This window comes from Juglans regia, chromosome 14 (genome assembly GCF_001411555.2).
Source record: "Juglans regia cultivar Chandler chromosome 14, Walnut 2.0, whole genome shotgun sequence".
In the NCBI taxonomy this organism is placed as follows: Eukaryota; Viridiplantae; Streptophyta; class Magnoliopsida; order Fagales; family Juglandaceae; genus Juglans; species Juglans regia.
Window position 1 is genome coordinate 7,092,672 of NC_049914.1, and position 23,608 is coordinate 7,116,279.

General features: G+C 37.6%; 2 protein-coding genes and 1 pseudogene across 2 annotated transcripts; all 3 read right to left on the bottom strand.

Annotated features, from left to right (window-relative positions):
* Positions 1 to 187: 187 nt before the first annotated feature.
* LOC109002186 (protein O-glucosyltransferase 1-like) lies at positions 188 to 9,030 on the bottom strand. Its single transcript, XM_018979836.2, has 6 exons — positions 8,788 to 9,030; positions 8,069 to 8,646; positions 2,643 to 2,832; positions 2,422 to 2,486; positions 1,691 to 1,901; positions 188 to 725 (listed from the first exon to the last, which is right to left on the bottom strand). Exons 1-6 carry the CDS (start codon positions 8,887 to 8,889, stop codon positions 378 to 380), a joined length of 1,494 nt encoding a protein of 497 aa, XP_018835381.1. The 5' UTR covers positions 8,890 to 9,030; the 3' UTR covers positions 188 to 377.
* Positions 9,031 to 10,359: 1,329 nt separating this feature from the next.
* On the bottom strand, positions 10,360 to 15,527 carry LOC109002179 (E3 ubiquitin-protein ligase APD2-like). Its single transcript, XM_018979823.2, has 11 exons — positions 15,429 to 15,527; positions 14,919 to 15,271; positions 14,293 to 14,402; positions 14,059 to 14,184; positions 13,770 to 13,866; positions 13,221 to 13,295; positions 13,040 to 13,122; positions 12,060 to 12,206; positions 11,855 to 11,924; positions 11,420 to 11,771; positions 10,360 to 10,697 (listed from the first exon to the last, which is right to left on the bottom strand). The coding sequence occupies exons 2-11, from the start codon at positions 15,268 to 15,270 to the stop codon at positions 10,622 to 10,624; spliced, it is 1,488 nt and encodes a 495-aa protein (XP_018835368.1). The 5' UTR covers position 15,271; positions 15,429 to 15,527; the 3' UTR covers positions 10,360 to 10,621.
* Positions 15,528 to 19,583: 4,056 nt separating this feature from the next.
* Positions 19,584 to 19,904, bottom strand: LOC109002035 (annotated as a pseudogene).
* Positions 19,905 to 23,608: the final 3,704 nt, after the last annotated feature.

Consider the following 23,608-nt stretch of genomic DNA (forward strand, 5'->3'; position numbering starts at 1 on the left):
ATTAGGGACAAAAAGAGCCAGTTGGCCCTTTGCTCATCTTCCATCCCTTTTAGGCTGCCTGCCACTCATTTCCCTGTTCTATTTGCTTATTGATAAAAAATAAAAATAAAAATAAAAAAGGAAGAAGAAATTGGGCGTGGCGTTTCCCTTTGTTTATCTGAAAATCAATCATTTTTGTGCTTTTTAACTTAATTTTACCTCTATGAAAATGAATAATAATTCATGATAACAAGCAAGAAAATAGAGTCAACGTGGAAGTGATCAGCTTGAGCAAAGTGATACATTATGTATATAAAAGTCCTGGTAAAAGGCAACCTACAAGAGACTATTAAAACTACAAAATTTGATCTTGCTTCCTAGCCACAATGCCAGGCATCCTAGTTCGAACGTCTCTCTGTTTTCATCTTCTCCATATCTTCCACATCCTCCACGATTTTCTTTTTCCTTTGAATCCAGCTCTTGATGAGATTACTATTGGAAGGCTGGAGGGTGCATGGTGGTGCTTGTGAAGGGAAGGTAGTTGATTGTTCTAGGAATTGCCTCTGCTTGATATCGGCAATGCAAAGCAGGGACTCTGGACACAGTTCTTGGGCAGAATATGGTGGGACTGGCTTGAAGTTCTGCAGCTTCGAGTACTCTGTGATGAGGTGAAGCATGTAATCATAGACCCTATCCATACTCAAGGTTTCCATTAACTTCTGCCCTTCTTTTCCTATTTCCTTAGCCTGATCAGCCGTGTTTACCATACCGCAAACAAAAACAAAGCATTAGAAACTATGTTGTTATTAACACACCGAAGCTTAATTCATAAGCAGAAATACTGTGGATAGAACAAAAGTAGGAAGGCCAACTTAGACATAAAACTGATGAAAAATAACAAGTAATTGGAGTTCAGATAGCACATAAGCTGCTATAGGATTTATCAATTCTCCACCCAATAATATTTAACAAGTCTTTTTTATTTTATTTTTTTATTCTACTTTTCATTCAGACAGAGCTAAAACCAAAAGGCATTAGTAGTCTTGTTATGGTCAACAGAAATCTTTATATAGCATAAAGAGGAGCTACAAAGCGTTCAAAACTTCAAATGTCGTGAATCAAAATTTACGTTGTGTTCTCCATGCTATTTTTACAATGATTAATGGACACATGGGAGTCTGCACGGGCTGACGTGACGTGACATGCCATGTCAGCAATTGTCAGATATATACTAACGTGGCAGTGCCACATCAGCCCATGCACGACTCTTTTACAAACTTGTTTAATTATATCTTTTTTCTTGGCACAGCCACCAATACAGCCAACAGTATTGTACTTGTACAGAAGGCTGTGGTACCCGTGGTCATTGTCCTACAGTCATCATTTATTTCATCATTACTCATAAAACATCAATGTTGTCATCTTCATAGAAGTTGGTTAAGCACGGTGCACCATGAAGCTTTAGATGACAACATCCTTAAGCGACAACATCGCTTAAGCTACAACACGTACCACTAACCACTACTGCTACTACTACCATCCATTTTGTTTTTTTTATGGGTAAAATAAAATTTTACTGAACATTACTACCATCCATACCTACTACTATTGCTGTTAATCCTGTTTATCTACTGGGAAGCATAAGGTGGGAATCTAATGAAATCAGAAACGTAAACACCCTCTCATACCACTCAGATAAGTGAAAACATACCTCAGATGGGTGTTTAGTACCCCAGTCAACAGCATACTTTATAGAGGGGCATAAATTGTTAAGTGAGACAGGCCAATAGTTTTTCTTTGGAATGAGACCACGACTGAAGAAATCTTCATATTCTGGGGATATTATTAATGCTAGAGAACCACATGATAGAATATACTTCAAGCTCACGGACCAAGCATAGCCTTCGGCATAAATTTTATACCTGCAGAAGAAGGGGGGGAAAGGGGGGACATAAATAATCAGCTGCAAGAGGATGCACATATATACTATTAGAGGAAAATTAAACAACAAAGCAGATTGTCCTAAGGGAGGAGCCCCCGAAGGACATCCTTAGCTTAAATGCGGAATTTATTTTACATGGATCTTAGGATGATGCTGGTCAAGGTCCAAGCATCATTGATGCATACCGTGATAAAAAGAATACATGAAACATAAGATTGGTTAGTTTTCTTTGCAAGTTTATAGGGGTTTTTAAAATGTGCAATGCTCAGTGGCTGATTAGGATGTCAATGTAGATTGTATACCATTTACATAAACCAAGGAATTTTATAAGCCATCCTTCATAAACATCAGGCAGTCCATTAAAGTACAAGGGTATCCATAAGAAGAGATGAGGAAAACCCCATGTTATCCAACCACCTGGATCAGCCAATGCAGTTTCTAAGACAGTCCATTAAAGCACAAGGGTATCCATACGTGACTTTACGAAGAGAAATACTTACCGGTAATTGCACTGATTTGAAAGTTTAGATTGCTCGTACCCAATTCTTGCTTCTTCTGCCCAATCCTGTAATGAATGGTAACATGACAACATCAAAATATAAACTTTTAGGTACTTTGTCCATCACTTCCATATGTTTGCTTATTTATTTATTTATTGTCTAAGTATCAATTCCATATGTTTTAACTCAAGTAGAGGTCCACACATTAACTCCAACTTCACCTGACGCATGATTTGCGCTCCCCACATCCTGGAGTGATTGCATTTCAGTAATTCTATACGAACAGGGGACTGAACATCCGGATTTCCTTTCCAATATGCTCGGGGCCACTTCTTTGACCAACTAATACGTTGAGAACCCCGTTTAATGTCCCGGAACTCTTCATCCCAGGCCCTTAAATTTGTCTCCGGCCTGTACAAGAACCATTTTCATACAACAAATCCGACCATGCCTACATATGAAGGTAATGCCATTTCCAAATGCAAGAGACAATGACTGTAAAAAGGTTCTCAGGCTTGTGCTTATCAAGAAAATCAAACCAGTAGCCATGCATGTTTCAAACAATTAGAGTTGTACGATCATATATTCAATTAAGAAGCAACATGAAAAACCACATTTTGATTTTGAATAAGAAATAACAACTTCACAAAGATCGCCTAAATTGGAACCAATTGAGGAAGAATCAAACTCAGCTGCTGGTACACCAGATAAACCTGCAGCTTATACACAGAGAATTGGAAGTCAAGGTAGTCTGGGATGAGCACACGACAGTTGTCTGCAGGCTGCTCTTGACACTTGGCAGAGTTAGTTAGGGAATATTCTTTTGTTGTGAATAGATGTTTACGTTTTTGTACGAGTGTTGGAATTAGTTATTCTTTGTCCCCTTTCTCTATTGCTTTTCAATTCTGTATATAGCCTTAGGAAATTTATACTGATTCTTACACAGAAATGAGAACATTCTCTCAATCTTTCCTCACTGAGTTCTCTGTGTCGTCACTTTCTTCTTTCTTTTCTATCACTGCATCTTTTTCTTATATTTCTAACATGGTATCAGAGAAGGTTCTGTGACCTGTGATCCTTTTCTCTGCTGCCAATCATCCTTTTCAAAACCTTCTGCTCTCTACTTTACTTCTTTTTCCTTTCTCGTTAAGATCAACACTCAATGGCTGAAGAAACTCCTCCAACTCGCCCCTCTGGATCCACTAATCCTCCTCCTCAAAACTCCTCTCCTTTTGAGGATCCCAATAGCCCCTTTCACCTGCACCACAGTGATAATGCTAACACTATGGTGGTCACACCACATCTGACAGGCCCTAATTAACTTTCTTGGCATCGGTACTTTACTCTAGCCATTTCGATTAAGAACAAACTTGGGTTTCTTGATGGAACCATTGAGACACCTGACCTTACTAGTGCTCTTTATATCCCTTGGCTGGGGTGCAACAATCTGATTCTTTCTTGGATTCTCAACTCCATATCAAAAGAAATTGCATCCAACGTCTTATATATCAGTTCAACCAAGGTAGTCTGGGAGAAGCTTAAGGCACGCTTTGCACAACCTGACAATGTCCGCATCTATCAGCTTCAACAGCAGCTTGGATCAATTGTGCAAGGAACCCAGTCTGTAAGTGATTATTTCACCCAACTTAATGTTGTTTGGGAGAAGCTTCATAACTATAGGCCTCTCCCTCAATGCTCTTGCGGACTTTGTACCCGTAAAGCCTTAAAATTCCTTTGCGATAATCAGGAAACAGACTGTGTATTCAAGTTTTTGATTGGTCTGAACGATACCTATGACAGTATCAGAGGATAGATCATTCTCATGAGTCCAATGCCTTCATTGGATAGGATTTTTTCCCTGGTTTTGCAGGAAGAAAGGCAAAGACAAGCTAGACTCTGGTAATGCCTAATCCCGAATCTTTAACTTTGGCCGCGCTTCACAGTCAAGCCAAGAAGAGGGAGAAAACTGAAATCACCTGCTATCACCGTGGAAAAACTGGCCACACCAAAGAAAAGTGCTACCGGTTGATTGGTTTTCCCCCCAATTTCAAGTTCACCAAGTCTAAACCAGGACACTCCTCTCATACATCCTCAGCTGTGCACTCAGCCAACCAGGTGGCTTCTCAAGGCCAGAAGAAAGGGTCTCTGAATGGTTCACAATTGCCTTTAACCGAAGCTCAGATTCAGCAGCTCGTTGCTCTTGTCAATGCTCAGTCTTCTCAGATCAACCTCAATGAATCCACACCCTCAGCAAATCAGCCCAAGACTCACCTTACCACACCCACCGATGCTATAGCTAGCAAGTAGCACCTCTCATTCCTCCAACATGGCAGGTATAACATTCTGTCTATCTACTGCTCCTGGTGTACCAGATTCCTCCATTTTTTCTGCTAGTCATCATCAACATTTTCTTTCTCTTGTGCATCAAAAATCTAATGACTCACAACTCACACCTTGGATTCTTGATACCGGGGCTACAGACCATATGGTCTGCTCGGTTTATCTTCTCACCACCATCATTTGTGAAACTCAAGCTTATGTTCATTTGCCTAATAGGACACAAGTTAGAGTCACTCATATTGGTACTGTGAAATTTTCAGATTCTCTCACCCTCACCAATGTCCTTTGTGTGCCTACTTTCACTTTCAACCTTATTTCTGTTAGTAAACTCACTCACAACTCTTCTCTTTGCCTTGTTTTCTAGAGAAAAACTTTGTTTCATACAGGACCTGTCTTCATGGATGACGATTGACGATTGCTAAAGTGTGCAATGGTCTCTATTTTCTTAATCGTCGCTCCTTTTCCTGCAATGTCGTCAACAGTTTTCTTTCCTCCAGCAACACTGCCAATCAATCACCTCAAACTGCCACTAGTCAAGCCTTCAATGCCCATAAACCACAGAGTTTTGATCTTTGGCACTTTAGATTAGGACATGTATCTCATTAGAGAATGAATGTAATTCAATCCCATGTTCCTAATATAAAGTGTAATGAAGATATGCAATGCACTGTTAGTCATTTGGCAAAACAAAAGAGAAAACCCTTTCATTTGAGTACCTCTTCCACTTTTGAATTAATATATTGCAATATTTGGGGTCCTTCTTCTAACCCATCCATTCAAGGTCATCACTAATTCTTAACTATTGTAGATGACCACAATTGGGTCACTTGGGTATATCTAATGAAATTCAAATCCGAAGTCAGAACTCTTTTGCAGAATTTTATCCATATGATTGAGACTCAATTCAATACAAAAAGCAAGCAAATACGATTTGATAATGGATTAGAATTTCAGATGCATGATTTTTACAACTCTCAAGGCATTTTACATAAAAAATCGTGTGTCTATACCCCACAACAGAACATGGTAGTGGAGAGGAAGCACCGACATCTTCTCTCAGTTGCTAGGGCTCTCCTCTTCCAAGCCTCACTTCCACTCAAATTTTGGGGAGATGCAGTTTTGACTGCAACTCACCTCATCAACAAAATTCCAACCTGGTGTGAAAGGCTACAAGCTCTATGATCTCGAAGATCATTCTTGTTTCATTTCAAGGGATGTCCCCTTCTATGAATCTGTCTTCCCTTTCCATAGCTCAAGTCCACACCTCCCCAATCTTCGAAGATCAGATAGAATTCGCCAGCCACCAACATATTTACATGATTATCATTGCCAAGTTGTTCATGCAACTGCCAATCCACACACCCCTTCCACTCTTACTGCACATCCTCTGCATCAATACTTATCCTATGATCAGTTGTCTACCCATCATAAGTCCTATGCCCTTTCCCTCTCCCTGCTTCGCGAACCTAAGACCTACCATGAAGCTATAAATTCTAAGCATTGGCAAGATGCAATGAAAGCTGAATTGGAAGCCTTAGAGGCAAATGAGACATGGACAGTTACCACTTTACCTCCAGGGAAGACAGTTGTTGGCTGTAAGTACGTTTATAAGGTCAAATTAAAATTTGATGGGACAGTAGAGAGACCTAAAGCCAGATTGGTGGCAAAAGGCTACACTCAAAGGGAATGATTTGATTACCAAGAAACCTTCAGCCCCGTAGCCAAGCTCACCACTGTTAGAGTTTTTCTCGCATTGGTAGCTATCTATAATTGTCATCTCTATCAGTTGGATGGGCATAATGCTTTTCTTCATGGCGATTTGGATAAAGAAGTTTACATGGATTTGCCTCCTGGTTTTCATTGCAAGGGGAAGTCATCTTGTACAGATAAGAGGCTGGTTTGTAAACTCCATAAGTCTCTCACTCATCCTCGGATTTATTGGTTGATTCCACAAGCTATAGAAGACTGACCGGGAGATTGATTTATCTTACAATAACCAAATCCGATATCACCTGCGCTGTCAGTATTCTCAATCAATTCATGGACAAGCCAACAGAAATACATATGCATGCTGCTCACTGAGTCTTGAAATATCTGAACGGTTCTATAGAGCAGGGCATATTCTCCTCATCTCAGTATTCTTTACACATCAAAGCCTTCAGTGATTCAGATTGGGTGGCTTGCCCAGAAACGAGAAAATCAATCACTGGTTTCTGCACATTCATTGGTGATTCTCTAGTCAGCTGGAAATCCAAAAAGCAAGCCACTATTTCACGATCTTCTGCAGAGGTAGAATACCGAGCCTTGGCTCATACCAGTTGTGAAATTGTTTGGCTTATCTCTTTACTAAAAGATTTCAACACTGAACATCATAAGCCTGCACTTCTATATTGTGACAGCCAAGCAGCCCTCCATGTCACCAAAAATCCATTGTTCCATGAAAGGACCGAGCACATCGAATTGGACAGTCACTTTGTTAGAGAGAAGGTGCTGGCCAGGGTTCTCACACCAATACATATAGCTTCAAAGTTCCAGCTTGCAGACATATTTACCAAAGTCTTGTCTGCTGCCACTTTCCATTTCTTATTGTCCTAGATGGGCACTTTGAATATCTATGCCCATCTTGAGGGGGAGTCACAAAGATTGCCTAAATTGGAACCAATTGAGAAAGAATCAAACTCAGCTGCTGGTACACCAGATAAACCTGCAGCTTATACACAGAGAATTGGAAGTCAAGGTAGTCTGGGATGAGCACACGACAGTTGTCTGCAGACTGCTCTTGACACTTGGCAGAGTTAGTTAGGGAATATTCTTTTGTTGTGGATATAAGTTTACGTTTTTGTACAGGTGTTGGAATTGGTTATTCTTTGTCCCCTTTCTCTATTGCTTTTCAATTCTGTATATAGCCTTAGGAAATTTATACTGCTTCTTACACAGAAATGAGAACATTCTCTCAATCTTTCCTCATTGAGTTCTCTCTGTCGTCACTCTCTTCTTTCTTTTCTATCACTGCATCTTTTTCTTATTTTTCTAACACAACTGATTTAAACAAAAGAAACAAAAAAAAAAAAAGGTTTTTTCGCAACTAATCCCGATTCCCGACTAATCCCAGGTGTCTGGAAAGAGCGTCCCGACTAATTCCGGGCTGCAGAGGCCCTCGGCAAGAGTTTCCCACAAGCACCTCGGGTAGTCCAATATTTAACCCCATAAATAAATAACAACAGAAATAACGAATGATTTGAACAAGCTAAACAAAAAAGGGGGTTTTTATCCCCTCCAATACTTTTTTTTCCTCTCCAATACTTACCAACCCCAGAAAGACCAATCAGGAAACGGGATATCGAAGTGATCCTCAGTGGTGCAATAACGAAACAGCGGCAATGGCATAGACTTGTGCTCGGTCATGTTGATACGAGGCCTATCCATGCAATCAAACATCATATCCACATCAGGTACCTTCCCAGGATACCTCTTGAGAAGCTGCAACAACCCCCATATCGTAAACATCATTCGGCTCTGCACGCACGTATAATACAAATCCACGTACAGCTTCCCAGCAATGATCACGACTCGGAAAGCCGCGTATTTCTGGGCTTCCGCCAAATGGGATATCGAAATCCCGGTCCGAGCCCAGGGTTCGAGGTCGTGGTGTATCCACCGGAAGAAATCCGGGCATTTCTCGCTCGGTTTAGAGGGATGAGCTCGGGGCTGTTCGGGGATGGTGCTGGTGCCCGAGTAACAAGCAAGGTAAGAGCAATGTATGATTTTGTAACCACGGGCTTGCCGAGTTTGTTCGCCGAAGGTCTTGGCTGGGAACAGGTGCCACGGCGTCGGGTCTAAGTTGTGACCTGCGACGGTCTTGGTTTGGGAAGCAAAGTCGTCAACCTGTTTTATAAGATTCCACCAAGAGAATCATAATCCAACAAAAATGCATACAAGAAAAGGAAGGTCTGGAACAGGAAAAAAAAAAACAGAGGACGTGAATGATGAAATGCCGCAGCACAAAATGGAAAAAGAGAGAGATACCTTGTAAAGGAGGAGGGCGGTTATGGAAAACGCAGCCAACGCAGAGACGCCAGGGAGGAGATAGGAGGGCGTACGAGCAGTGTTCTTGGGGGACAATCCCATGGCTGTGGCTGCATTGCCATTTGAAATTTGAGCTCCTCTCTTTCTAGTCTCTGTGTTGGCCGTTGGGACCCAACAACAAAAGCATTCATCTGTTGCCTCTCCTAAGTCCTAGGATCCTAGCTGAGAAAGAACTGTTGCCTGCCTCGCCTATCCCAAAAAGAATAATTTTATTTATTCTTTCCACACATTTCATATTATATCTATTTATTTTATTTTATTTTTTTAATTTTTTAATAAATATATGATATATAAATAAGAAATAAAATAATTTTATTAATTTAATAAAAATAAATAAAATTAATATTAAAATATAAAAAATATGTGGTGTGTGATTAACATTCCTCTCTTATAAATTAAATGGTATCTGGCACCCCTGTTTTTCAACTTTTTCTCTTTAAAAAGTATTACAGCTATGATTACCTTTTTTTGAAGGGCAAGAAAAGAATAAATCTTTTCAACCTCCTAACACTCCACACTCTATATTATTTTTAATTTTTATTATTATTTTTTTTATTAAATATTTATTATATGAATAATAGATAGAAAATTTAAAATAATTTTAAAAAAATAAACTCAAAAAAAAAATTTTTAAAAAATATTAAAAATTTTAAAAATTAAAAAAAAGATAGAGTGTGGAGTGTGGTGGAAGTTATGTAGCAAAACCCGGCAAGAAAATACAAATATAGGGAAGGATTAGTGGGATAAAAAAAAAACAAAATCAGGGTTTCCTACATAAAAAAACAACACCACCAGGATTGAAAACAGAAAACGTGAGATATGATGCACACGATTGGAATGTTTCAACCTTGTACGTTTAAGAGATCCATCTTTGCAAGATTGTACGTTGAAAATAAACAACATCTGTACTTCAGTGCCTGAACCCAAAAATGGTTGAAGTTGCTTTGGATCCACCTCTTGCCTTTGGCATATGTACACGTGTCTAAGTAAAATATCTATTAATAGTAAAATAATTTGAATTAAAATATTTTATTAAATTTTAATAAATAATAAATAAATTATTAAGTTAATAAATTTTTTAGATATAATTTTATTTTATTTTATTTTAAAACTTAAAAAGGTTGCATTGTTTTTAATGTTTATTTGAGAGTTTGAGAAATTTATAATAATTAAATAATAATTAGATAAAAAAATTGAAGATTTAAAATTAAAAATATTTTATGGTTGAGTAATATTTTAAAAAATATATATCTAAAAATATCTGGCAATAATTAGGCCATTGCCAACGCCCTATGCGCAGTTTCGGGGTGCAAACGATTTTTTCACTATGTTATTGTGGCCTGATGGCATGATGGACAGACAGCAAAGACATGGTGGTAATCAAAGGGGGAAGAGTACATGAAACTTCTCAAATCATATAAACTCAGCTTCTGTTATGAACACTTTCCATGCATATAATCTCATGACTTAAATGAAAGCAAAGGTACAATGGATGCACACAGCAAGCCAAACTGAAAGTTAAGGGGAGTAATTTATACCTTTTTAAAAAAGAGGTCGCATTGAGATGACAGTGAATACAAAGTATTCTTTAGCCAACCTCTACTGAGACCCTTTTCTTTTTTTTTTTTGCTTTCAACACAAGCCTAATTTAACGTTGCTTTCTACAAGTGCACGTGAAATCCATCCGAGTCGAGGGTGAAAAATATTCTACAGGGGACCAATAATAATTGCACTACCAGATAGCCCCTCCAAAATACTTACTCTTGCACATAGTTCAAACTGAAAAAATCTTCCTCACTTTCTTCATCTTCCTTCGGCATATGGGACAAGTTCCTGCCTCTTCTGCAATCCTGCAGAGTTAACAGATTTGAACATCTAACTTTCTGCTAAATTTTGAGAAGTTGGAAATGATTGGAAACAAAATCAAATGTGACAATGAACATAGATTCTATTCAAAGCTCATAATTGAAATATTTTAACAAATATAGCAATGAGGAGCACAACAATTTATTTGGACCCCTTCGTAGTGTCTAGGCCTGCAACCCGGCCTGGCAAAACCGGGTTGTGCAAAGGGCCCGATTAAAATGACCCGACCTGACCCAACTTTCTCGGATTGATATCTGATCGGGTCTCCAACCCGACTAGGAACGGGTTTTTGTCTTGGGTGTCAACCCGTCCGTATAAAAAGAAACTTATCTTCTCAAGACTCAAACCCTAGCCGCCCAAATATTCCCCTCACCTCAATTTGTGATACCCTGCAAATATTCCCTTCTTCGTAGTGTCTAGACCCAAATACTACTAGTGCCTATGAATTATGGTTGGAAGCTGTGGTAAGTGGTACAGAGTCTAGCATTAAATGATCAAGAGTACTTTTCACTCAAATTAAGCCTCTATGGCTACAAATCAAATCTAACAAGCCTTTATCCCAACATGTTGGGGCTGGCTTCATGAATCTTTTTTAAACAATTGGGGTTGGCTACAAGCCTTTTCTAATAGCATCAAAATCCAAAAACACAAGTTTTTCTACCTAGATTTCTTGAAGTAGCAAGTGTGGTGTATTACGTATATTTACCTTGTTCCGCATGTAAAACAGGCAGCACAGTGCCCACATGGAAGAAAGAAGCAGTCTCTAGGGGCATCAAAGCAAATGACACAAAGATGCCGGGGATTATTGACACTTTCCCCTTCTGTTATTTGCTGTCCCTCAATACCATTGACTGCAAGCTGTGCCTCAGGATCCTCATCATTTTGTGAAACAGAATCATAAGAGGAACCCCAACTTGAAATATCGTCATCTTTGTGCATGAGCAATGGGGCTCGTTCAGTTCCCAGCTCCCCTGCTTGAAATCCCGTTGGGTTTTCATCTGTGGCTTGGAACATGTTGGAGAGTTTGACGGCGGATAAGATCAGGATGGTCATTATACCTGCATGCAGGAAAGAGGTGAATATGCATATGGACATTTCCATTTGATCCCATGAGAAGGAAATTAATGCCTGCCAAAATAACCTGATCCAAGAAAATATGTGATCCACCGTGGTCCAAAAGACAGTTTGACATACCATCCATCATCAGTACCCTAACAGAATCAAATGCGTCAAAATTAGCATAAAGATGACAAGTTTTTATAATTGAGATATAAATAATAGAAAAATCTTTAAAAAGCAATGGAAGCTTGATAGTACTCATAAAAGTCAGAAAGTGAGTCTTTTACCTCCATAGGATGTGGAGAAGTTAAGACGGCAACATTTCTTCCAAGAAGAAAAAGCTTCAAACTACATATATAGTTACCCAGGGAGCACTTGTAATATGCCTGAGTTGTATTATAGACTAAAGCATTTATGGACAACTGCAACTCTACCTGTATATAGCAGCATTCAAAGCAGATAAATTATCTAATGGTCTGATAGTGTCTGCACGTGCATTTGAAGTATTAAAATATCACCACCAGTAAGTACTTAATGAAGCAGAAAGAATTCATCCATCACTCCTTTTGGATGGATTACGGTGTGGCCAAATTGTTAGAGATGCTCTTACCATCCAGCTAAATAAATCATGGCTTTCAACATTGCTAAACACCTTGGTGAAGAGTTCCTGATCTCAAACCTGAGGCCTCTTGGCAAAGGGTCCGGTGAATATATTATATCACAGAGTTTCCCTATCCTCTGCTTTGGGTTGACCAATCAAGTAACTCTCCAGGAATTATCAGATCAGCAAAAGCTTTTAATCTTCCACATCCACACACCATATCAGTCGGCACAGGTAGAAATGACCAAATTAGCTGAGAAAACCTAATGGGATGATACTGACAGAAGCAGCAGTTATTCCTTTTCTAATGACCACACTAATGACCTTTTTCCTTTAACCGTGAAGAACAGTGGGAGAGAGGGTGGCAGAGGATCCACCACTCTATCTTTCTTATCCTTGACATTGGTTTTTTCTGGTTACTAACTAGATCGAAGATTCAGTAATTAAAATTTCACAGAAATCTGTTTAATTAGTACATACTTATTACCTCACCTCATATCTCAATGAACTAATACTACAAATAATTTGCCGAGGCCTATAATATAATCTTGTAAAGGAAATTACAGGCGCAGATCTTCTCATTAGGTATATGGTTTTAAAAAAACTCAAAAAGTAGTAAAACGACCATGTAGTGATATAGAGTGCACTCAACATTTGAAAAATTACCTCGACCTCCTCGGAGTGCAAGTTCCCAACTGCAATGTAGTAATTGGAGGGCTTCGAAATTTTCTGTTGGATCTTACCACTTCCTGCAATGTAGACAGGTTTTAAACATCATACTCACGTCAAAGTGGGAATAAAACATGGTGGGTTCTCTAAATTCCATTGGTAAACTAATGGGATTTACCAGAAATAATATTCCAAGATAGAGTTGTATTAGGATATGATGGGTCCTCTATCCACTCAATGAGGCTTTCTCTACCTGCAGATTTAACAAGAGTTTTGAATTTATAACAAGAGATACATGAACTAAAGAACATCATTTTTGTGACAACGTTTCTGTTCATATCTGCAATCCAACTAAGAGTTAGGCATAAAGGCTAAATCCAAAGTTTGATGGATCATCCAATTGTAGGATATATTTCTAGCTTACTGTGTACTTGGCAAGGTAAAGTTATTTGATATTCCACTTGTGAACTACTTGGACAGCACTTGCTATCTACTGCAGGACGTTGCTAGATGCAAGGATGGATCTCAATCAAATGGTGGCATTTAAAACTGAATTAAATTCTAAGCTGTTCCATAAACACTTCTCCCATTCTTCCAGCTATTTTGTTTTGCATAAAAGTAGATTCTTGATTTCTATAAAGAGTATCTGACTTAAAAAAACTGGTATCTGAATAATTATTTCATTCTAAACAAAACAGAAGGGATGGAGTTGGAATTTAGAAAATACCTTGGGCAATCACAAGGGATAAAGGCGAGGGACTTGTTGATTTTACATTGTATAAGATATCCACTCTAGATCCTTTGTTTAGGAAGTATATCCACTCCTACAACATGAGAAGAAGTCCAAATTTACCCCATCAATCCAAAGGTCTAGAATGCTCTAGGTGTGCATGAGCTCATGCATATATATTACTTGCAAATACAAAGGTGGAATGTGAGCGAATAAATGAAATTTCAAAAACATCAATTGATAGAAAAGATTAAGAAAGAGAAAATATAGGCAGTACGAAATGTGCCTTGTGGAAATTGGCTGGTACAAATGCATTATGTGTTTCAGTCCAACCGATCTCAACGTCCAGGGGAGGAGGTTTATAAAACCCATATAACATTGTCCCAGGTTTTGGCTCATCGACTTCCTCCGCCTGTTTGTAAACAAAGGAGATTAGTGCACAGGGACTGTGACGGCAGAAGCAAGAAAAATCTTAAATGGGGATGCTATGAGACTCAACATATTATCTTAATCAAATTACCTTAATAGACTGCACAAAGAATGGGTTACTTTGTATTAGGCGTGAGCAATTTGGTCCCAATGGTGTAGTTACAGATCCGAAAAAACCAAGAATCAGAGTCACGGATGCTGCTGGTGAGGAATACAGAAACCAAAACCAAATCACATCAGTAAGATTTAAGTCGTGGGCAATTTAAGTCATACGCCATAAAAATTGAAAATTTAAGGCTCTGCTTGGTTTAGTAGAAAATGTAGGGAAAACCAATAATACAATCGAATATAGATATTAGTCCACTTATTCTGATACAGGAAAATTAAAAAATCTGTTCCCGTACACCCAAAACAACTAGATTTCTTACTCAAACCATTCATATTTTTAAGGCAAAAAACTTCTAAAAAATTTGATTTCGTATAGGCTTGTCCCATTCTCCTCCCTGGATGAAACATAGAGGTCCATTGGGTTCTTGGAGAAAACGTGCTAAAGTCACAAAAACTAAAGAAAATTTAACCATTTAAGCATTCATAATTTGCTTAGCTAGCCAGGATACCCAATCAAGCAATTTCCTTTCACTTTCCCGTTCCTCCGCAGAGTTGGTAGTATTGAAAAGTAAAAAAAGAGGAAAGCGTGAATGGGGGGATGAAACTGACCGAAGAACCAAAACGTGACGAGCACAACGAGGCAAGACCACACATCATCTCTCATCTCAGTCGACGGTACATCAGATATCGATATGTTCATACGATAGGGAAAATTAGAAGACTGCTGTTGCTGTTGTCGGTGATGGTTAAGAAGGATATGATGGCGGTGGTAATGGAGATGGCGGCGGAGACTATTGTCTCCATTCTCGTGTCGTTCATTTTCTACTCCCTCTTCTTCTTCTTCTTCTTCTTCTTGAACCCGTGACGTAGACGGTGAAGAAGAAGATGGACTATCGGCGGAGGTTGCAGCAGCAGAAGAAGAAAGCGTAGGCTCATGCTGGCCATGTTCTGGTTCCTCCATTCTGAAAAGCTTCAGAGATTTGGTCAATGGCTATTTTCTAAGAAACAGGATATAAAAACAAAAGAACCAAGACACTAGACAGATAGATAAGCAAGTTAAAACCTTAGTTATCAACGGAAAAAACCAAAACCCAAGATGCATATGTTTCTATTTCTTACAATGAAACTTTCGAAACGAACGAGGCATAGTGGAAAATGCAAGGGCGGTCGGTGGTGGAGAAGCTCAGACACTCACCAAGCAGTCCTCTCTTATATTCCTTATTTATTATGAATGTTAGTTGTGTGACAGTTAGGTGCCTATCCTTTTTTTCACTTTAAATTCGGTTTGGTTCTGCTGGCCAATCGGAGGAAGGTCCTTCACACTTGAGCAGCCCCACGTTTCTGGCAAGAAGAATAAAATAAGAATTTAAACGACATGGCGGATGTGATTTATATAGCATATGTTCCGAAATCCATTATCCATAGTAGTATTTTGACCAAAGCGAAAGAAAAGTCACAAGGAATATCGGAAAAGTTCTGTAGCTATCATCTTACTTTCTACTAATAATCATTTAAATCTTAAATTAGAGTCCGTTGGATGGAACAGCAACATAGTCAATGACAATTTGTAGTGTCTCCCATACGACATAAAATATGGAGTAAAAGTGTGAGGCGGCATCGTTTGGTTATGCAGTTATGAGATGGGATGTTTTATTGAAAATTAAATAAAATATTATTATAATATAAAATTTTTATATTATTTTTATTTTAAAATTTAAAAAAATTAAATTTTTTATAAAAATTTAAAAAAATTATAATAATTATATAAAATAAGATAACAACGATACTCCAATCAAAATTAGTTATACGAGAATGCGGTGGGTATCATTGAGGACCATATGAGACAAGTGTAAATAAGCCTAAGCCCAATGAGCCCACTTCAAGAGAAAGCGCTGATTGGGAGGCGGAAGAATGGCCCATCTTCCTCGTGAGTCTAAACAAAGGGAAGTTGTATTCCCCACCGGTTTACTACTTCGTAAAAGAATTTCTTCTTGCTGCGAAATTAAAGGGATATGTAAGTGTCTTTAGAGGCAGTGTGGTCATGCTATTCAACTGTTGATACCCTCTATTTTACTTTCCTTTCCTTCCTGTTGTTGTTGTTGTTATGTTAGCGGTTTATGTTCAGATCAATTCTCCAATTCTTACACATTCTGCCTCCTCCGGAACATATTAGTTTGGTATTTAGCTTTTGGGGTTCATCATCATCAGTGTGTTAATACCAGGCATAACTCAAAATCTTCCAATTCAATTACACCAGAGTGTAAAGTATTTGGATTCGCCGCTCCGCTCCTGCAAAACACTGAAAAAGAATATCGGTGTGGATTTATGAGGAAAGTGGGCAAGGATTCAGGATTGAATAATATCATGTATGCAATCATATCAGAATTTCCATTAAATTAAAATCCCATTCGGTATAACACGAGGCAGAAACTAGAACTACTTCACATTCTTGCTACATTAAAGACCGAGAACTGGTGAGTTGTTCGCTGCAGAATCATATCAGAAATCATAACTACAAGAAAGCAGAAAGAAGACAGAGCCTCTATTGTCAAGAAGAGTAACTTATATGACCAATTTACATATATCTTCTTACATGCACCCTTGTACTTTTGAGGGGGAAAAAACAAACGAAGTCCCTCTAGAATGAAACAGAACGGTCTCCACCCTTTGTTCCTCACTCAGCTATGCCTTGCAATTTCTGAGATACCATTTAACAGTAGCTGCAGTGAAAGCAGTTCGATACATGTTGGAAGTGATTAATATACCTTAGTTTATTTATAGCTACTTGCTGATATTATCTCCCACAAGCTTACAGTACTGTCTTCTTCAACAACACAAATTGGACAAAGATACCATCACACCTATGGCACTTGTACCCAGTTCAAAGCGTTCTCTCTCTGACAAACTTCCACTAGCTTTTTATATCAAAAGGAATGCCTGTGGTCAGTTGTGCGGCCATGCAACTGATGGTGACAACATCTTGCAGAAAATTAGATAATGGCTTCAACAGTGACAACTTAAAATTTCCATGTATGACGGTAAAGGCAATCAGGTGTATGTACTCATGGTGCAACAGGAAGAACCATAATTGCCAATAAGTGCTGGCACAAATTGCAACTCCTCCCCTTTACGAGCACGAGATGGGGAATGCGGTAATTCACGCCCTCCTAACTGAGTGTGCAACTTACAAATGAAGAAAAATATATCCATTACCACAATAAAAAGCAAAGCATAGCCTACAAAGTCGACGCTAACTTGTTAATGTTGGAGATAACATCAAATCAAGAATGATTTGATATTATCTTGATTTAATTTTCGTAATGATTAAGAAATTTACCTTATCTTATGTCAGTGCAATTTCCTTATAAATAGGGATGTACGCCTTGTATTAAGTAACAATTGAGAATAGCAAAGAGGTAGCCTCAAATTCTATCTCCATTCTTCTCCCTTCTCCATCTCCTTTTCTATTTTATTTTTTTTATTTTCTATCATGGTATCAGAGCCTTTGGCTAACGTCAGGCTCGTTCCTATAGATTATCTCTTTTAAAGTTCTTCCGCTAGTTTTTTAACTCTCACAAAATTTTGCATCATTGTTGTTCAACCATATTTCATTCAATTCAATGCAATTGGGGTATCTTTACCAGCCGTGAGCCTTTTTATTATGTTTTAGGTGTCATTTGGATAGTGAGTTGAGATGAGATAAATTGAGTTGAAAGTTGAATAAAATATTCTTAAAATATTATTTTTTAATATTATTATTGTTTTGGAATTTGAAAATTTTGAATTGTTTATTATATTTTCTGGAGAAATTTGAAAAATTTATAATGATGAGATGAGATGAGATGAAATACTTTTTATATCCAAACGGGACCTTAGTTTGTTGTGAGCATTGTATGAAGCCCCAGACCTAGTTTTTTGGCCTTTTGATTTTGGTCCTATTGTTGACCAAGGTCATATATAGCCCATTGTCAGCTCAATCGTTCGGCCTATTGTTAGCTCTTTATTTGCTTTGACCCATTATCAACATATTGTTGATCAAAACTCTAGATTTGATGTTCCAACTGCAGCCACCTCATCGCCAACACCACTTTTATCATCTCATCGGCGACTAACCAACGGATATGAAGGCTATACTCCAATTTCAAACTCAAAATTTGAAAATTCTCTACCTTGAATTTGAGGAGAGATGTTGGAGATAATATCAAATCAATAATTTGATTTGATATTATCTCGATTTGGTTTTCATAATGATGAAATCATTTTGATTTGATATTATCTTGATTTTTTCATAATGATTAAGATATTTACCTTATTTTATCTCAATGAACTTCCTTATAAATGGAGACTTATGCCTTGTATTAAGTAACAATTAAGAATAACAATAGATGTAGCCCTTAAATTCTATCTCCATTCTTCTCCCTTCTCCATCTCATTTTCTATTTTAATTTATTTTATATAAGACAGCAAGTTCACCTCATTGTTCCTCGTCATCTTTCTCAACTCTGAATTCAGAGTCCTCCAGGTGATGGCAATTGATATGAAAAAAAAAAAAGCATGTCATCAATACAATTCATAATTTAGTCAATATACAGGATAGTTATAACCCTATTATGATTGAAACATTTGCTTAATAAAGGAGAAGGAAAAATAAACAGAGAAAGATCTGGAGAAAATACCACATACTATACATTAAATGTAGTACATCTCTTGAGAGATGGGTATCCACACACACGGGCGCACAATGTGTGTGTATGTGTTTATGTATATATGTATCTACCTACCTAAGCAGGACTTATATATATATATATATATATATATAAATTCAATTATTCACCATCTACAACTAAAAAATCAAAGGCAAACAAATTCTAAAAAAAAACAAAAACAGAAACAGAAACAGAGAGAATAATTGTAAACAGAACATAAGTACCTCAATAAGTCTGCGGGCACGCATATATGTAGACGAGCAGTCCCGCAGCCTTCTTCCTTAACACATAAAAAACACATATCAAAGTCAAACACCAATTAACCACAGTTTTTGGTTACCAGCACCACCCCCAACATCCCACAATAGCACTGACTCGAAGACACCAAATTATTTGCCACACGGGAAAGAGAGACTCATTGACACGTTAAACCAAACACAAAACGAAATAAAACTAGACCCAAACTAAGATCCAAACCAGAGTTTATTTATAATAACTAACACAACCAACACTATCACGAACAGAGAGCAAAGGTAAATCGAAATTACTGAAATTCCAAAAGATCTCGTCAGGCTTCCTTGCTCTCTTCCTTGCCATCGACGCTACCGTTCGTGTGGGTCCTCGACGACATGATCGCACGCCGCTGACGATCAATGCTGGAGAAATTGACCGATAGATCGGAGTAAATAGAAAGGACATTGGAGATGTTGCCGTTGATCTCGCGAATCAGTTCAAGTTCTTAGAGAGATTGTCCGGAATCCTCGACTGGTGGTTCTCGTTGACCTGCTGGATTAAGGTAGTTCTGATCCAGTGCGGACTGGACCTGGAAAAAGCTCTGGCTCAGCGTTTCCCGGACCTCCATGTAGCACTCCTCGTCTTCGTCTGTCATGTTACCTCCCGTATGTCAGAAGTCCAGTTACTTAGGACAGGTTTGATAACTAAAATAAAATATAAAATTTTTATTTCATTTTATCTCATTATTATACTTTTTTTTAAATTTTTATATAAAATATAATAAATAATTTAATTTTTTTAAATTTTAATACATATTTTTCAAATTTTAAATTAATAATAATATTAAAACATAATATTTTAAACTTCAAAACAAAATACAAAATTCTCATCTCACTTCCCAAACCTACCGATTTTATTTTAACCGAATCCTAGCAATTATAATGGATTTTTTATCCAATCTCTTAAAATACATCATTAAAATTTATTTTTTTTATTTTATATACTAATTTTTATAATATATCACCCATTAATTTATCTATTTTTTTTTATATTATTTAAATATTATATTTTTTAATATTTTTTATTCATTTCAAATATGTTCTCTAATTACCAATAATATATTCATATATTTTGATATTTGTAATACTTCTTCATATACAATGTCATATAATTATGTATTATTTTAAATTAATCTAAATTTATAAACTAAACCAAAATATCAATTAATTTTAAAAAAAAACTATATGATAAAAATATTCTCAAAGTATATACAATGGGATTGTTGCAAGTCTACATGGATATACAAACCAATTGGAGTCATACGCAGTTTTTATTTTTTTAATCTGAGTCATATGCAGCTTTTTTTTTTATTCATATGCATCTTGCTTTTATATATATAGACTGAATATTGGAGTCATCCCAGCCAACACAGAGGAAAGCGTGAGAGAGAGAGAGAGAGAGAGAGGGCTGAAATGAAAATAGGAAATATGAAAGAAATGAAGAAAATCAGCCACTGAAAAGAGAGAAATTAATTTAAAATGTTTACAGCCATGAATAGTATCCTCTATATATAGTGAAATTACTGTACCAACATCTAAAATAAAGATGATATAAAAGATCCATTGTAACTCACTGTTGTACAAATTTCTTTATATTTTAAAGGCAACTGTATTTTACAAGTGTATTTTACAAGATCTATTGAGAGTGCTCTTAGCTTAGTAGACTAGGTTGTTATTTTATGTTATGGGTCTAGTGGTATCCAGTTATACATAGTGGGTAAACATGATTGTAGTGTGTCTAGGTTTGTTTGTTGGTTAGTTATTATTTGAATTGTATTTAAAGTCCTGTTATTTGATGAATGAACTATGAGAATTCCATATGGCTTCTATCGTATATTTGGAGGCACTGGTCCCTTGAAGTACTAGATTTCTTTACTTATATTAGAGAGTTCGTAACAATGGTATCTAGAGCCACGTCGGTTCCATGGCAGAAGGGATCCGACTTTCACAACTTTCTAAAGTTGTTACATAGCTAAAAAATGAAAATACAAAAATGAAAGAGGCCTAGACTCGACCGCAGACTTTACTAAAAGAGCTTGTCAAGCAGGTAGGCAATCTTGCCAACAACTACACAATCTTTTTCCATAGCATAGCCACCACACCCCACAAACAATTCCACCCTCACTATTCCAACCCAAGTAGTAGCCAAAATCCTGAAATGCCCAATACCCATTTTAACCTAGTTTTTTAACACCAAAGTGGGATCCACAGCAGAATCATGAGACTTGATTTCCCCAAGTTTGATGCGTCTGACCCTAACGGGTGGGTTTTTAGAACCCAACAATTTTTTGACTACCACAAGATACCTGATATATAGAAAATTCAGCTAGCTTCCTTCCATATGGAACGTAAAGCCTTTACTTGGTACCAGTGGCTATTGGCTTCCCATCCAATCACCACTTGGCCCAAGTTTGTGGAGGCATTACAAGTCCAATTCGCACCCACACATTCTAATAATCCAATAGCAGATTTTACAAAGTTAAGACAAACATCTACTGTGGAGGAGTACCAAACTGATTTTGAGGTACTATCCAACCGTATCCTGGGATTTCCAGAGAAGTTTTCGAATTAGTGCTTTTCTTAGTGGGTTACGCAATGATATTCGGTTCATGGTCACTATGTTTAGACCAACTACCCTCCCTACAACTTTTGGTCTAGCCCGACTATATGAAAAAGAAGTATGGCGCAGGTTCAAAAATCAAAAAAATTCCAGCACATTCCAGGCAGTTCCATTCAACCAAATTCCCCCCCAAAAACAACTTTTCTAAACTTCCAGCACCTAACCCCACTCGACTATTAGGACCCCTACCTCCTCATTACCCCCCTCGACCAAACAAAGACCAACCCAATAAAGACAACCTTCCTATACAACATATTACCTCTGCACAAATGAAGGAAAAAATGGATCGTGGTCTTTGTTACTACTGTGATGATAAATGGGCTCTAAGACACTGGTGTAGAACTCCCAAACTATTTCTTTTAGAAGGATTGGAGGCTGAAACTGAGGAGGAAATTTCTGAAGATGTTCGTGAAGAACTTGCAATGAGAGAAGAACAAAACATAGATGAGGAATGAGCTTTACTTGGCATATCACTACATGCAATTTCAGGTACTCCCACTCCTCGAACCATGCGACTATAAGGTGTATTAAAACACAGATCTGTGGTTATTTTAATTGACTCCGGGAGTACTCATAGCTTCATCGACCCTAGCATGGCCAAGAAAACCAATCTACGTGTTAGACGAAGTCACAACCTTACGGTGATGGTAGCTAATGGGGATCAGTTACCTTGCCTAAGCTGTTGTGACATAGTTCCATTTCATCTTCAAGGTAACTACCTTTTCGCTAATTTATATTTGTTGCCCTTAGTGGAATGTGATTTGGTTCTTGGGATGGATTGGCTTTCCCACCTAGGTCCCATTCTTTGGGATTTCTCCCGGCTTACGATGAGATTTACTTGGTACAGAAAAAGGATGCAGCTTCAAGGGCTTAGCCCTTCAGATTTAACTATGGAAGATGTAAAAAAATTTTACATGCAGACAAAGGGGACCCACAAAGGATTAGTGCTACAATTAATGGAAGTTTCAAATGAAAACTCATCAATTACTGTTCCTGAGAAGATACAGCCACTATTAAAGCAATTTCACTTTGTTTTTCAAGAGCCAAAAAGGCTCCCCCAATGCCGAAGTCATGATCACAAGATTCCTCTCATGGATGGCACTAAACCAATTAGCATTCGGCCCTATCGCTATCCTTACAATCAAAATGAAGAAATTGAGACAATAGTTGATGAGCTACTGAAAAATGGAGTCATACGACCTAGCCAAAGCCCTTATTCTTCCCCTGTATTATTGGTGCGCTAAGTGGAGGGTAGTTGGCGAATGTGTTGATTATCGGGCTCTCAATCAAGCCACCATCAAAGATAAGTATCCAATTCCTATCATTGATGAACTCTTAGATGAATTGGGAGGGGTTTCAATAGTTTCTAAGCTTGATTTACAATCGGGATACCATTAAATTCGTGTAGAATCTCATGATATCCCAAAAACAACCTTCCAAACCCACCAATGCTACTATGAATTTCTAGTAATGCATTTTGGCCTTATTAATGCCTCATTCACCTTCCAAGGGCTTATGAATGATATTTTTCACTCATATTTACGAAAACTCGTTCTTGTATTTTTTGATGATATTTTAATCTTTAGTAAGTGCTGGGATGACCATATTTTACATTTGGAAACTGTACTGAAGCTACTCCAACAGCACCAATTGTATGCAAAGATGTCAAAATGCAGGTTT

Excerpts from the sequence above, each read along its gene's own strand:
- LOC109002186 (XM_018979836.2), bottom strand. The coding sequence starts at position 8,889 with ATGGGATTGTCCCCCAAGAACACTGCTCGTACGCCCTCCTATCTCCTC. Across the intron at positions 2,833-8,068 it reads GATTGGTCTTTCTGGGGTTG|GCCGGAGACAAATTTAAGGG; the intron begins GTAAGTATTGGA and ends GTTCTTGTACAG. Across the intron at positions 2,487-2,642 it reads GAGCGCAAATCATGCGTCAG|GATTGGGCAGAAGAAGCAAG; the intron begins GTGAAGTTGGAG and ends CATTCATTACAG.
- LOC109002179 (XM_018979823.2), bottom strand. The coding sequence starts at position 15,270 with ATGGAGGAACCAGAACATGGCCAGCATGAGCCTACGCTTTCTTCTTCT. Across the intron at positions 14,185-14,292 it reads TCTTTGTGCAGTCTATTAAG|GCGGAGGAAGTCGATGAGCC; the intron begins GTAATTTGATTA and ends GTTTACAAACAG. Across the intron at positions 12,207-13,039 it reads TGCACTCCGAGGAGGTCGAG|GTAGAGTTGCAGTTGTCCAT; the intron begins GTAATTTTTCAA and ends TGCTATATACAG.